This window comes from Sturnira hondurensis, unplaced genomic scaffold (assembly GCF_014824575.4).
Source record: "Sturnira hondurensis isolate 20B ecotype Veracruz unplaced genomic scaffold, ASM1482457v3 Scaffold0022136, whole genome shotgun sequence".
Lineage (NCBI taxonomy): Eukaryota > Metazoa > Chordata > Mammalia > Chiroptera > Phyllostomidae > Sturnira > Sturnira hondurensis.
Window position 1 is genome coordinate 4,983,195 of NW_028094767.1, and position 12,569 is coordinate 4,995,763.

Sequence of the window (12,569 nt, forward strand, 5' to 3'; positions counted from 1 at the left end):
GAAAAAAGAGCCTTTCCTTTAAGCGCTGGCCCTCCTGGTGCAGAGACCCCACTTGATGGCTCAGGCAAGTCTGTGTTTGCTTATTCTGGGGCTTAGTCTGGGGTCCTTACTCAGTCCTAGAAATTCCTGCTGGTGCCTGACAGATCTTCCAACCAAGACAAAGATGCTTGATGACACAGTGCTTTTGTGGTGCAGGGAAGAAATACGGATAAAACGTATTGAGAGATGTTAGAACACCAAATTAAGGTCCAGAAGTTTGCCTTCTGAGGAGAGTGGGGGGAATTGTGAATATTGTATATTTAAATCTATTTTAGTGAAAAGACATGGGAGAACTTTGAGAAATAGGCAAGAAATGAGACATTCCAAAAGCATTTTTTCTCACTCTGACATTATAATTACTTCAAATTGTCCATAAAAAAATAAATAAACTAAATGCTAGGGTTAAATATCTTTCTGTCTCTGGTCTATGAGTCTGAAGTGATTTTGAAAAATGTCAGACCCATAGAGTTCTGCTATGATCCGAAATGCCCAAGGCACCGGTTTTCCAATTATGGTTTTCTCCAAATGTAGTTTTGGTGGATCCCCACAACGGCCTGGCTCAGTGTCTTATTGTTCACAAAGACTTGTACTGTTAGAACAAGAATGGCTCTTATTCTGCAAGCTCTGATAGACTTAATGTTGGAACGTTCATTTCACATTTGCCTCATGCAACTGCCTAAGGCACATAAATGCTTAGAACAGGTGTCCTGACAAGAAGAGACAGAGATCATTTCTCATGCTATGCAGCCTTCCCTGACAGCTTTTTAGAGATTTCCCTTTGCACTGAAAATTGTGTACAAGAAGAGGCAGGAAGCTGTGCATCCAGGGAAGTCTACTTCTCATACCAGCTATTCTCACCTCCAGGAAGGTGATGGGCATGGAGGAGGGAGAAAGGTTTCAGAGCAGCATCCAGAGAGCAGGGCACACCAACTAAGTTAGGTGAGGGTTGTCACCTTAGAAAGTAAGTTACTGGGGAAGACTTGACACTGTTAATCCAACTGCAAGAAGAGGTTTGGGATGGAGGGATCTAGGGACCTATAGTCAACGAATCACGTTGCCAAATCAGGTAACGGAGATTTTGTTATTCTACACTGTTTTTCCTTTAACTAAAACTGATATCTACCATATGTAGCAGTCACCTAACACATATGGCATTGTTAAGGTCATTTAAAGTAGTCACACAACCTTTTCCTTAGCACCACGTTGACATAGATTTGGGGAAGCAAGATCAGTTTATGAGCCTCTGACCACTTTCTGTGCCAAAGCAAATACAATATTTATTTATTTATTTATTTATGCATTTATTAGGGTCATAAAGGGGCTAAAGGAGAAATTGGCGAACCTGGAAGACAAGGTCACAAGGTAAGGAAAATGAGTATTTAGTGGGTAAGTTGTGAGTAGGAGATAGTGATCATTTCGTTGTAAGGAATTATAAGGAGTGGTAAAGCATGATATTTTACCCTTGCTTTTCCAATGATAATTGGCAAGTTCTGTAGATGTACCAATAAATAGTCTGGCTAAGCATACCAGGCTAATATTCAATTACAAAAAACAATGGAAGCACCATGCTTCTCATTCTTTCCTGTATTGCGATCCCTTGCTTTCCTTTTCACATCAATCACACAGTTTTCTTTTTACTTGATGTTTTTGAGAGTCAAGTGTTATTCAGCTAGTTTTTGCACTACATAAAACAAAGTTTTAGGACGCGTATAAAATTTTGTGACATGTGTTTCTGAGACTGTCAGATACATTAGTAATTGGCTCACAGCTTCTCACCTTAAGTTCTGCAATAATTTCTCTGTCTGTTTTTGGCCTTATTTTACCATAACTCAGATTTTGACTAATCTGAAGTCAGAAATAGGAGTTATTTTACCATCTGGATAAAAACATGGAATCTGTAGCACAAGTGTCATCGGGGCTGGCTATCCTGCAGAAAGCCAAGGCTGAAATTTAAAGCAAGTGGCTTATTTGCCCTTTTTTCACCTACTAGTGTAAATCTTTTAAGTGTTTGTGAATTTGACTTCCTGTATAATAGAATTTTTGTCCCTGTTAGTTTTATAATATTTCCAAAGTCAAACTGTTATTATTAATGCTGGTCCTCTAGGCTTGGTTGTCTATGTTCTTCTATATTTTTACTGAGCAACGGCAGAAGGTTAGTCATTTTCTTTGAATGTTAAGAGCTAGAGAGACAATTTATTAATATCTTCAGGCATTAATATCCTTGAACTCCTTAGCAAAGAACAGTCTGTTGAACAACCTCAGGTAATCAGGATAAATGAGCCAATTTTCTGTACCTTATTACAGTTTGGACACTTATTTTTGATTTTTTTATTCCTTATTCTTTGAAAAATTAAGGCATTTTATTTATCTGGACTATAACAGCTGGGTTCATAATGCCTATTGCAGAACACAGACAAAATGGGTGCTCTGGAAAATTTTCTACGTGCCAACTTCTTCACTGAATCCTAAAATTCATAATTCAAAAAGTCCCAACAAATATTTATTAAGTACCTGCTATTCCTTCTAAGTGCTAGGGGCACAGAAGTGAAAAAATATGTTCAAGCACAGGAGACTGGCTAAATTAACTAGAACCTATTCATATAATAGAATATTATCTAATCACAAAAAATAGATGTGTAAGAATATTAAATTGCTCCAAAAGATATTTGTAAGTTAATATTCATAGTAGAGCAGATGTATACTTCTTCTTTTTTCTGCTGTTATTTTTGATGACATTCATCCTTTTCTTCTTCTCTTGGTGACCCCATTTCTCTGGGGAAATTCTGATCCCAAATCCCAGGGGATTTGGTGATGGAGTCACCAAGAGTACCAGAGTACCTCTGGTACTCTTGGTACTATCAATCAGAGTACCTCTCCACTCTGTCCATGAAACCAGTTTTTTCCATACCTATACAAATTAGTTATTTGGACTCCCAGATTTGGGTTGGTCTTCAATGAGGAAACTGCAAATTGTTCTGTTGTGTGAAGTAATTGGTCAACATTTTAATTGGAAACTGTTGAAAACTCTTACCCATGTTGTGTCACTTAAAACTTTCAGTGGTGTCTTTGGAAATTGACATGTAAATAGGATGACAGTTGCTCTTTGAAAAATAAACCTCAAAGGGTTGAGAAATGCATGGAACTGTAAACAGAGAGCAGAATGATGAAGAATTAAGAGATGAAGGGCCTGAAGTTTACATTCAGATTCATGATTCTTCTTGAATATACTCAACAAATTAGTTTTAAAAGATTTTTAAAATTGTTTATATGTATAGGAATGAGTAGTCAAAAATCTTTCAGTAAAATGATATTACATTTCTACTTCTAAATGTATCCTTTAACTTTGTGGTTACCAGTTAGTTGTATTCTATTCATCTGCTGGTGAAGTATTTAAATTAACTACATTCCTTCGAGATTTACCAACAATCCATGGGAAAACACCCCAAACCCTGCTAAAGAAAACTTATGAGGGACATATCAATCACTGTTTTTGTAGTTAGGAAAATAAAAGTAGCATTTAATTAGACCCATCTGTTGATTATCCACTTCATGAACTATGTAACTCCCTGACTTTCCTTTTGGGACCGCCTCTCCCCACTGTCAACCATATGTTCTTGTGGAATATAATCTGAATTTAATAGTGAGACTAAAACTACTATGGAAAACTCATAATTCATTCAAAAATCATGTATAAGTGATTTAGGCATAACCTACTTCTTTGTATTACCTGTCCAAATTTTCTATGTTAGTACTTTTGTTAAATTTTCTGTATTTCCTCTTGTGTATGTGTGTGAAAAGTCTCTAAATATAAGGTACAGTCTGTGGAGCAAAAACATTGTGAATTGAAACATGAAATAAAGGACAATAGAACTGGATTATATCTAATATTATTCACATAATATTAAATATGAATATTTTTTCTCATGATTAACTTCATAATTTAAGATATTCATTACCAAGTTAATGTAGGGCAATATATCTGTTGTATAAAGTAAAACCCTTGTCAGAGAGAAAATAACTATTTTTCAAGGTCAATAAAGTAATCTTCTTTTAAGAAACAACAGCTGGATTTTCTTTAGGAACACATTACCATTTATAAATGTGTGAAAGTTTGTAAAATTAATATCAAAAAGTAAAAACAATAATTAGAAAACATAATGGAAGAAGATTCCACTGACAATAGCTACCAAGTAGTCAAAATACCTTAGAAAAACCTTAAGAAATATTTAAGACTAATATGAAGAAAATAACAAAACTTTATGGAGGGAAAAAGAAAATGGTTTGACTAAATAGGAAGATAAACTGAGTTCCAGATTCCAATTCTCTACACATTAATCTATTAATTTAATACAGTTCTAATGTGAAGCAAGTAGTATTTCTGTGAAGATCTATCTAACAACTTCTAAAGTTCATCTGGAAGAGTAAACATTTAGGGAAGCTAAAAAAGATAAAAGTGAGTAAAAATGAAAAATAAAAGTAATTTGCTCTATCTGAGATAAAGATGTATTCTAAAATTTCAATAATTAAAATGTAGTATTGGCAACACCACAAAACAGATCAGTAGAGCAGAGAAGAAAGTCTAAAAACAAGTGTATTTAACAACTTAGTATGTATTAAAGATGATTCATCCAATCTGTGTGGAGAGAATGTACTATTCAACAAGTGATATGAGAGCAAGCGACCAATTGCCTGGAAAAAAGATAGATCAATTTATGTCTTATATTTTATATTACAGTAAATTCCTAATAATTAAAGATTTCTCTAATAAAATTACTGGGAGAAAATATGAATGAAATATTTATATTTGGGGGGTTGAGAAAGCTTTTTAATGACTGGCATCAAAGGTATAAGCCATGAAAAGAAAGATTGGTTTAAAATACATGAACAAATTTGTATATGATATCAGAATGATAAGAAAAGTTAAAAACAAAAATCATGATTAAATAGTATCATAGTTTATGGAAAAGTTTGCCTAGTATGACCTTGTTTTTCTAACAGTCCCTCCTCCCCCCGCACACACACTTGAAAGAGAAATGCCTGCTCTACCTCTGTCTTTGTCTCCTCGCTCCCTCCTCCCACTCTTTTCCTCCTGCCCCCTTTTCTGTAGAAAAACATCTAAAATGTTACTGGTATTTATAGTTGAAAGGTGAAATGTGAGTGACTTTATTTGTATACTTCTCTCTATTTTCTGAATGTTCTACAATGAATATGGATTACTCATGTAAAATAATTTGTTAAGGTTTAGTAAAATAAATCAGGAGATGCTAAGTAAATTTAAAATGTGCTGGTTTACACCAAGCCTATTTCTATGTTTGTTTGCTAGAGTAACATTAGGTGTGCCTTTCTGTTGCTTTTCAGGGCGAAGAAGGTGACCAGGGAGAGCCAGGAGAAGTCGGAGCTCAAGGACCTCCAGTAAAGTATTTTAAAAAATATTTAACTAACTAGGATATATGCAAACATTCTTTTTTTCATGACATTTGAAATATTTTTCAATTTGGCATTTTGATTAATAGTATTGTGTTAACATGATGTTCTCTATTTTTTTCATCCAAGCCAGCCTTAGGAGATTACTATTTTCTCAAAATGGGAAAGAATCCATTTGTACATTCAAGCACTGAATAGAAAAAAATTTGTCTATAATTACGTACATTCATTTACTACATTTCAGGGCTAGGCAGTGTGAATGAAAATATCGAACACAAGAGGATGATAGATATTTTCTATGCTCTATGATACTATTATAATTCATGATCTAATGAGAAAATTCTATGTATCCTAAACATTCAGCACGTATATCATCTAGTGGATTTAATATAGCTTATGCTAGCATGGGATCATTATAATTAGAACATTCTTAATTGCTCACAATCATGTCTTTTAATAAAAAGTTGGTCCCTTGTACTTGGGTAGATAGTTGCAATAATATGCTTAGTGAGGTAACTGTGGGTATCAGCATACTTCATTGTAAAATGTTTGTTAAAGCAGAATTTATATTACTTTCATATATGAAAGTGGAATTTTTACACTTTCGGTCACAGTGAGTAATAACAATTATGAAAATAATAATCCCAGGATATTTGTTGAACCTTGTAGCTGGCCAAGGTATGGACTGTAAAACACAAGGTTGGGTCCTGCTCTCAGAAACCAAAGAGAAAGACACACACGGGACCACCCTTTATTCCCTTGCTCTGCTGTCTCTGCACAACTGGCCCCTTACAAAGGGTTCAGGGAGCTGTGCAGATGAGTGCTCACCAGAGCTGATGGGAAATCAGCTGGAGGAAATGAGTCAGAGAATCTGTAAGAAATGGAATCTGCTTTTAAGCCATGGGAGAATTTTAATTGGATCTGAGGAGTCCAAGGTGTTTGTTCTAGAAGCTTGCCTTCCTTGAGCCTTTGATATGAAACAATTAGCAATAGCCTTCATTTTGCCAGTGGGAAATAGAGATAAATAGTTTGAGAGACACATGCTTTTTTTTTTGACTTGATAAAAATTTGGTAGGGACTTCAAGAGTTATTTAAAAAGCCACCCCAAAGATCCTATGAACAGGATTTGCAAGCAGCATTTACAAAGGTGTTCCTGGATGGAGGACCTCTGTGCTGCATGGCTTAGCTGCTCCGTCGGGGGAGACCATCCATGCTGGCCCACCTTTTGGTGTTGGGAGTGGCTATGTCAAAATGTTTCTGTGAAATTTATATGTTTTCACTTTTTAAGCATGCATCTATAAAGTAATGCCAGATTTTTTTAAATGCTTTTGGAACATTTATAGACAAGCTCTGCCCTCTGAAGTAGTCACTTTGAGAGACGATACATGACATTGTCATGTCATGGCTGTGACTCAAATATTTTTGGAATTCTTTTTAGAATTACCTTCAAGAAGAGCAGCTTTCATGTGCCCTTCTGCATGTCATATCCTAAGTCGATAGCCTAAACTGGATCAGCCTGCATATTTGCAGTTTAGGTCAATCCCAACTGATCTGCACAGGATTTGTGACTGACCTGGATGCAGGGTTGGCCATGGACTTGCCCCATTTTCACCGAGTGAGAGCACAAGGAAATAAATGGCCTAGAGTTACTTTATCTGAAGCCAGTTGTAGTGGACAGTTAGCGAGGTGTTCAGAAGGAACTACCCTGCTTTCCTAATGGAGCATCCACCCACTGCTGCTTCCAAGGGAGCTCGTGGCACTTGAGAGATTTTTGGAGCCCTGCTGCTGTGGGGTCAGAAATCAAGGCTGGTAACTTTTCAGTATTGAAAGGGGCACTAGAGGTACCACTCCACACCCTCATTTTCAGGATCACTCACTCCTGTGCCTGAGTTTGGGTGAGATGGGATTGGACCAAACTGGACTTCAGAATGCATTTATCATAGAAATGGTGTAATGAATGAACAGTGAGCACAATGTGGTTAATGGAGACTTCAGCTCCATTTATAGGTCATAAGCATTTGTGGGTTATTTTCAGAACCTAATTGCATTTAGTGGCATCCATTGGGGAGGAAAAATTATAAGGCCTAAGATCACAGCCATGCTGTGTGTAGCTAATTTACAAACCATGAAGGAGGTGGGGATGGCAGCGAATTCTGAGTTAAGAGCGATCATACGCATTACCGTCATTCTCTTCTGCTAGTGATATTTATTTATTTTTGTCATCAGTAATTGTTCTAATTCCAGGTTTGTGTAAGTCTTCAGAATTTTAAAAAAGGATTTGCCATCAGAAGAATTCTCCTTGGATTTTACCTTCTAAACTAGAGAAGGTCATCTATACAACATCACTATTGGTTAATGTTACCTTACGTTCTGATAACGTCTCTCTTCTGGATCAGTTTTTGGGATGCGTTGGACGACTGTGTGCTTCCACTACAGTAACTCCGTTTTCTCTTTCACATTTCCAGGGAACTCAAGGACTGAGAGGGATCACTGGCATAACTGGGGACAAGGGAGAAAAAGTAAGATGATGATGATATGATATCAATGTGTATAAATGTTTAAATTTGGGGCCATTTAAAAATATCATCTTATCTTCAGCAACAGCACTTTTTGTTTCTATTTGGTGCTTTGTAGATGTTTGGTTAGGGCCTCACATTTTTGTTATAAACACAGCTGACAGAAATGAATAGTATGCATGATACTTGTCATATACAAAAAAATAGGTAAATAGTAATAAACAGGGCTGTTACACAGTGTCTGACACAAACAACCCTTTTTATTGCAAAATCTTTTATTTCAAAATCCTAAGCATGTAATTCTGTAACATAACAATATCACACTCAAGCACAACCTAAGACATTTTAGGTGAAATGTTCAAATTAAAACTATAAATTTTTACACCCATATTATTACCCTACCAACCACACTCAAGCAGGTGTTACTTCTGCCGGAGCCTGTATTTTACTGCTTTATCATTATTAATAGTTAACACTGATAGCACTGATGTAATACCTAGGAGAGCAAGGCAAAGGCGGAGAAAGAGGGAAAGGGAGACGTGAGAGAAGGCAGGGTTAGGGCCACAGTGGCTGTCCTGCCAGGGACACTAGGGCCACAGTGGCTGTCCTGCCAAGCTGACTGTGGAGCTCTGCCCTTAACAGGGAGCATACCCTGTGGCTGGAGCTCATCGACCTGTTCTTGGCCTGGTTCCAGAGGTCAGATTCTCCTAACATTTCCAAAGCTAGCTATTAGGTGAGGTGCTGGGGGAGATTCAGAGGAATACGGACTTCTGCAATTTGTTATTTATCGAGAGAAGACACATAACTAATTACAAGGCAAACACGAGAGGAATCCACTTGAGGGCCAGTGGTACAAGGAAGTGACCACAGAGTAGCTAACCTTGATAGGGGAGCTGAGAGGACTCATGAAAGAGTTGGCATTGGAAAGATGTCAGGCCTGGAAGGATGAGGTGATGCTGTTGGCAGAGGGTAGAGGCCAGGGAATGTTTGACTGAGTGAATATCATAAGCAAAAACAATGGAAACCTGAACATTCATGAAGTATTTTCCTTGCTCTGCATGCATGTGTGTTGTTATGTGTCTAGCTTCTTTACCAGACTGAAGAAAAGGGTTACCATTGCTTAGAAAGTATGCTGGGAAGCCCAATTTGTAGTTTCCAGCAGGAAAAACAAGCATTTTTGCCCACTACTACCTCTGACTCTTTCTGTAGCATATCTATGGTAACAGCTAGTTTGTGCCATTCTACACAGAAGCATACAGCCTTTCATTATCAACTAAAAAGAACGATTTTCACATTGTAGGTACTCAAAAAATTAAATTAAATATTATCTTAAAGAGATACATATTTTTGTGCATTGAAAGAATGGTTTTGTGAATAATTTCTTTAATTTCCTTTTTTTCCAGCCTCTTTCTTTGTCTCAGTTAGGTATTCTCATTCTGCCTGCTTTGCTCTTCCATTTCCTGTTTTCTAAAAACACTGTACTTTAAAAAACGTATTTTATATATCTATATTTAGGTTACCTTAAGTAACATTCTGTGAGTATCTTTTCTGCTATTAAATAATAAATCCCATTTATTTCAAAGTTTCTGAGACCCAGGCCTTTGCTTTTTTTTTTCCTTCTGGATTTAAATCCTTCCTAATATATGTGATTCCTTACTTATGTGAAACCAATTACTGATCTTGATAGGCTTTTTATTTGAGGTATTTTTCTACTTGGTATTTTTCAAAATTTCTCATTTCCTCTGATTTCTGTCAAATCACTTCCAATTAAATTTAAAAAAGCTCTTCTTGTGAACTTAGACCCATGGAATGGTTACCTAGTAACAGCAGTTTGGGTTGGAGCTCTTGCCGAACAGCAGTGAGAGAGAAAGAGCATCAAAGTCATTTCTGTAATGCAAAGGCTGGGCGTTGCTCTCACACACAGGATAGACAATGAATTCAAGGTCTTTTTCAGGTCTTCCAGACCTCCTCTTCCCTAGTGAATGTAGAATGCCTTCTGCTCTGTTCTAGTTTTTAGGGATCAAAGGATTTCAAGGCTTTGTGGTGCTTTCTCTGTGGTATTCTTTCTTTGATTCCACCTATGTCTGAACCTTCTATCAAAGGTTTTCTAATTTTTAATTCTTACTACAGATGCTGTCCACCTGGTCGTCTTGGCCTGACATCTATTCAATACTCTTTTAATTGTTTTTCCATTTATTTTATCATCTCCCCATCTCGACCCTGTTCATTGGGAGAAGACCTGTTCATCAGTTGCCTTTCTGCTTCTCATTCACTTAGCAGAAGAAAAAAAAGATTTAAAGGAAGAGATTGCATTTTGTTATGCAGCATATGTAGAGAACACTGGAAAACACTGTGTTTTTGTCTTTAAAATTACATTTTGACTTTTGTAATGAAAATGAAGAGATTATATGTATAGTATATCACCAAGTCAGAGATGATTTCAAGATAATAGATTTATAAATCCTCATAGTTTTTAAGCCACTCATCGGTTGGTGGGGTGAACCTGTTGTAGAGATTAGATCAATTATCTTATGCAAACTGAACCTCGCATCTCTCTGTCTAGGATGGGAGAGGGGATGCTCAAACCCTTATCACATTTCATTCTTCAAAATCACATGGCTGGACTTCTGATTCTAAATCGAATTTTTTTTGGTGGAAATCCAGTCCTAGAAATCCCTCCCATAGCTCCAGCCACAGCAGAGTTCATGGCAAGTATTTTTTGGGTGGCTCCTCAGTCTTCATCATTAATGAATTCACACAGTAATCCTGAGAGTCCTGGAGGGTGACTACGAAACCTCCTCCAATAGATTTGCCAAGTTCTCTAAACAGGTGCCAGTGTTCTCAGTTCACGACAACAATCAAGAATGGATGCAGTGTTAACTTAAAATATTCAGAGGGCCTGCCCTGGCTGGTGTGGCTCAGCTGGTTGGAACATTGTGTCTTAGACAGAAAGGCTGTGGGCTCCATTCTGGGCCAGGGCACATACCATATGTGGTTTCTATCCCCAGTCTGGGTGGTACGAGAAGGAACCCCATTGATGTTTCTCTCTCTCCCTCTTTGTCTCTCTCTGTCTCTCTCTACCTCTCTCCACTTTCCTCTCTCTGTAGTAGCAAGGAAAAATGTTCTCAGGTGAGGATAAAAAATTGTTTTAAAAATATCCAGAGTACCATCAAAGTTTTAGTGTAAGCACTTTTGTGGGATGAGAAGACGTAAATCAGAGTTTTCATATTTCAGGTGCCATATTAACTACTTCTTGGGTTCACTGCTGAATAGAGAATATTTCATACTTACAAAACCTCCTTTTCATTGGGTGATTGAAGTTCTTTAAAAAGACCGTTGTGCCTTTTAACATACATGACCAATCTCTTTTTCAGTTCTATGTCTTGTTCTTTGCAGGGCGCTCGGGGCTTTGATGGAGAACCTGGGCCTCAGGGTATTCCCGGGGCACCTGTAAGTAGTTTTTCTTTTACAAGACCCAGTGATGACTTCTTTATTTTTTTAGCAATGATCAATGATAGATTTTTTTACTATATGTATGTATATGTGCAAGTAAGTATCTCTTACATATGAATAATTAAAGTGGAAAAATGGGCAGTAGTTTTTATATTCATTAAAATAAATTAAGACGAGCATCTCTTTCTTGGGTTGAGATAGGTTATGTTTTTCTCATAGGTGAAGTCAAGTTTTTATGTTTGCTGTTTTTCTTTTGTTTTGGTTGTAAGAATGCTTAGAATTACAGTAACTCTCTCACGTTGGGTCCTTGGGTAGTTCTGTGATTTCTGACCTCATTATTCCACATTTCCACTGTCATTGATACATGTAACACTATTGTAGGCTGCCTCACACCTTTTCTGGAGGTAAATCTAAAAAGCCATTCATTAATAATAACCTACACCACACAGAAATTAGAAGAGGTATAAGTAAAATAGAATATCCAAGGTCCTGTGGGTCAGTGGGAAAGACAGAATGGAATTAAACCACACATTGTAAGGTCAAGCCTGGGAGCATGTGGTGGAGGTGATCCCAGCAAGAGGACCCTTAGAGGAAGGTCAGCCTGGAACGCAGCAGAACACGTGTGAGAGGAAGCAGCATTGGTGGGTGGGGCTGCTGTCCTAGAGGCTGCCGCTGTCTGCAGGGGAAAGTTTCGGTTGAGAACATGAAATTGAATAGATAAGGCAGAACCACGTTGTGGAATATTTAATGCCAATCTCAGCAATAGGAACGGATCAGTAGCAGTAGGAGGCCATTTGAGGTTTTAGAGCAATTGAACAACTGGACAAAAGCTCCATTTTAGGAAGACACATCCTTTCACCTGTTGCCACCTAAACCATATACCACCATTAACTTGATCATTTGAACAGAAACCATTATTATTAACTGGGGAATTAAATAATATGGAGAAAAAGTTGGCAACTAATCCAAACCTCAACCCAGCATGATAGTCAATGGGGGGTAGATGATATGTACACATAGTTACAAATGTCAAGGTTACTTGCAGTATGGACCTTAATTTTGTTATACATCCAGAGAGCACAGACGCATATACATTCAAAATAAAAGTAAAAGACATGATCGCTATAGAAAATCATC

At 37.2% G+C, this 12,569-nt stretch overlaps 1 protein-coding gene across 2 annotated transcripts in view; it reads left to right on the top strand.

Annotated features, from left to right (window-relative positions):
- COL9A1 (collagen type IX alpha 1 chain) overlaps nt 1-12,569 on the top strand; it is an 88,836-nt gene that overhangs the window by 36,214 nt on the left and 40,053 nt on the right. For both annotated transcript variants that reach the window (XM_037034332.1, XM_037034333.1), the window contains 4 exons: nt 1,348-1,401; nt 5,398-5,451; nt 7,929-7,982; nt 11,376-11,429. In XM_037034332.1, the coding sequence (XP_036890227.1) occupies nt 1,348-1,401; nt 5,398-5,451; nt 7,929-7,982; nt 11,376-11,429 (216 nt within the window). The remainder of the gene's footprint in view (nt 1-1,347; nt 1,402-5,397; nt 5,452-7,928; nt 7,983-11,375; nt 11,430-12,569) is intronic.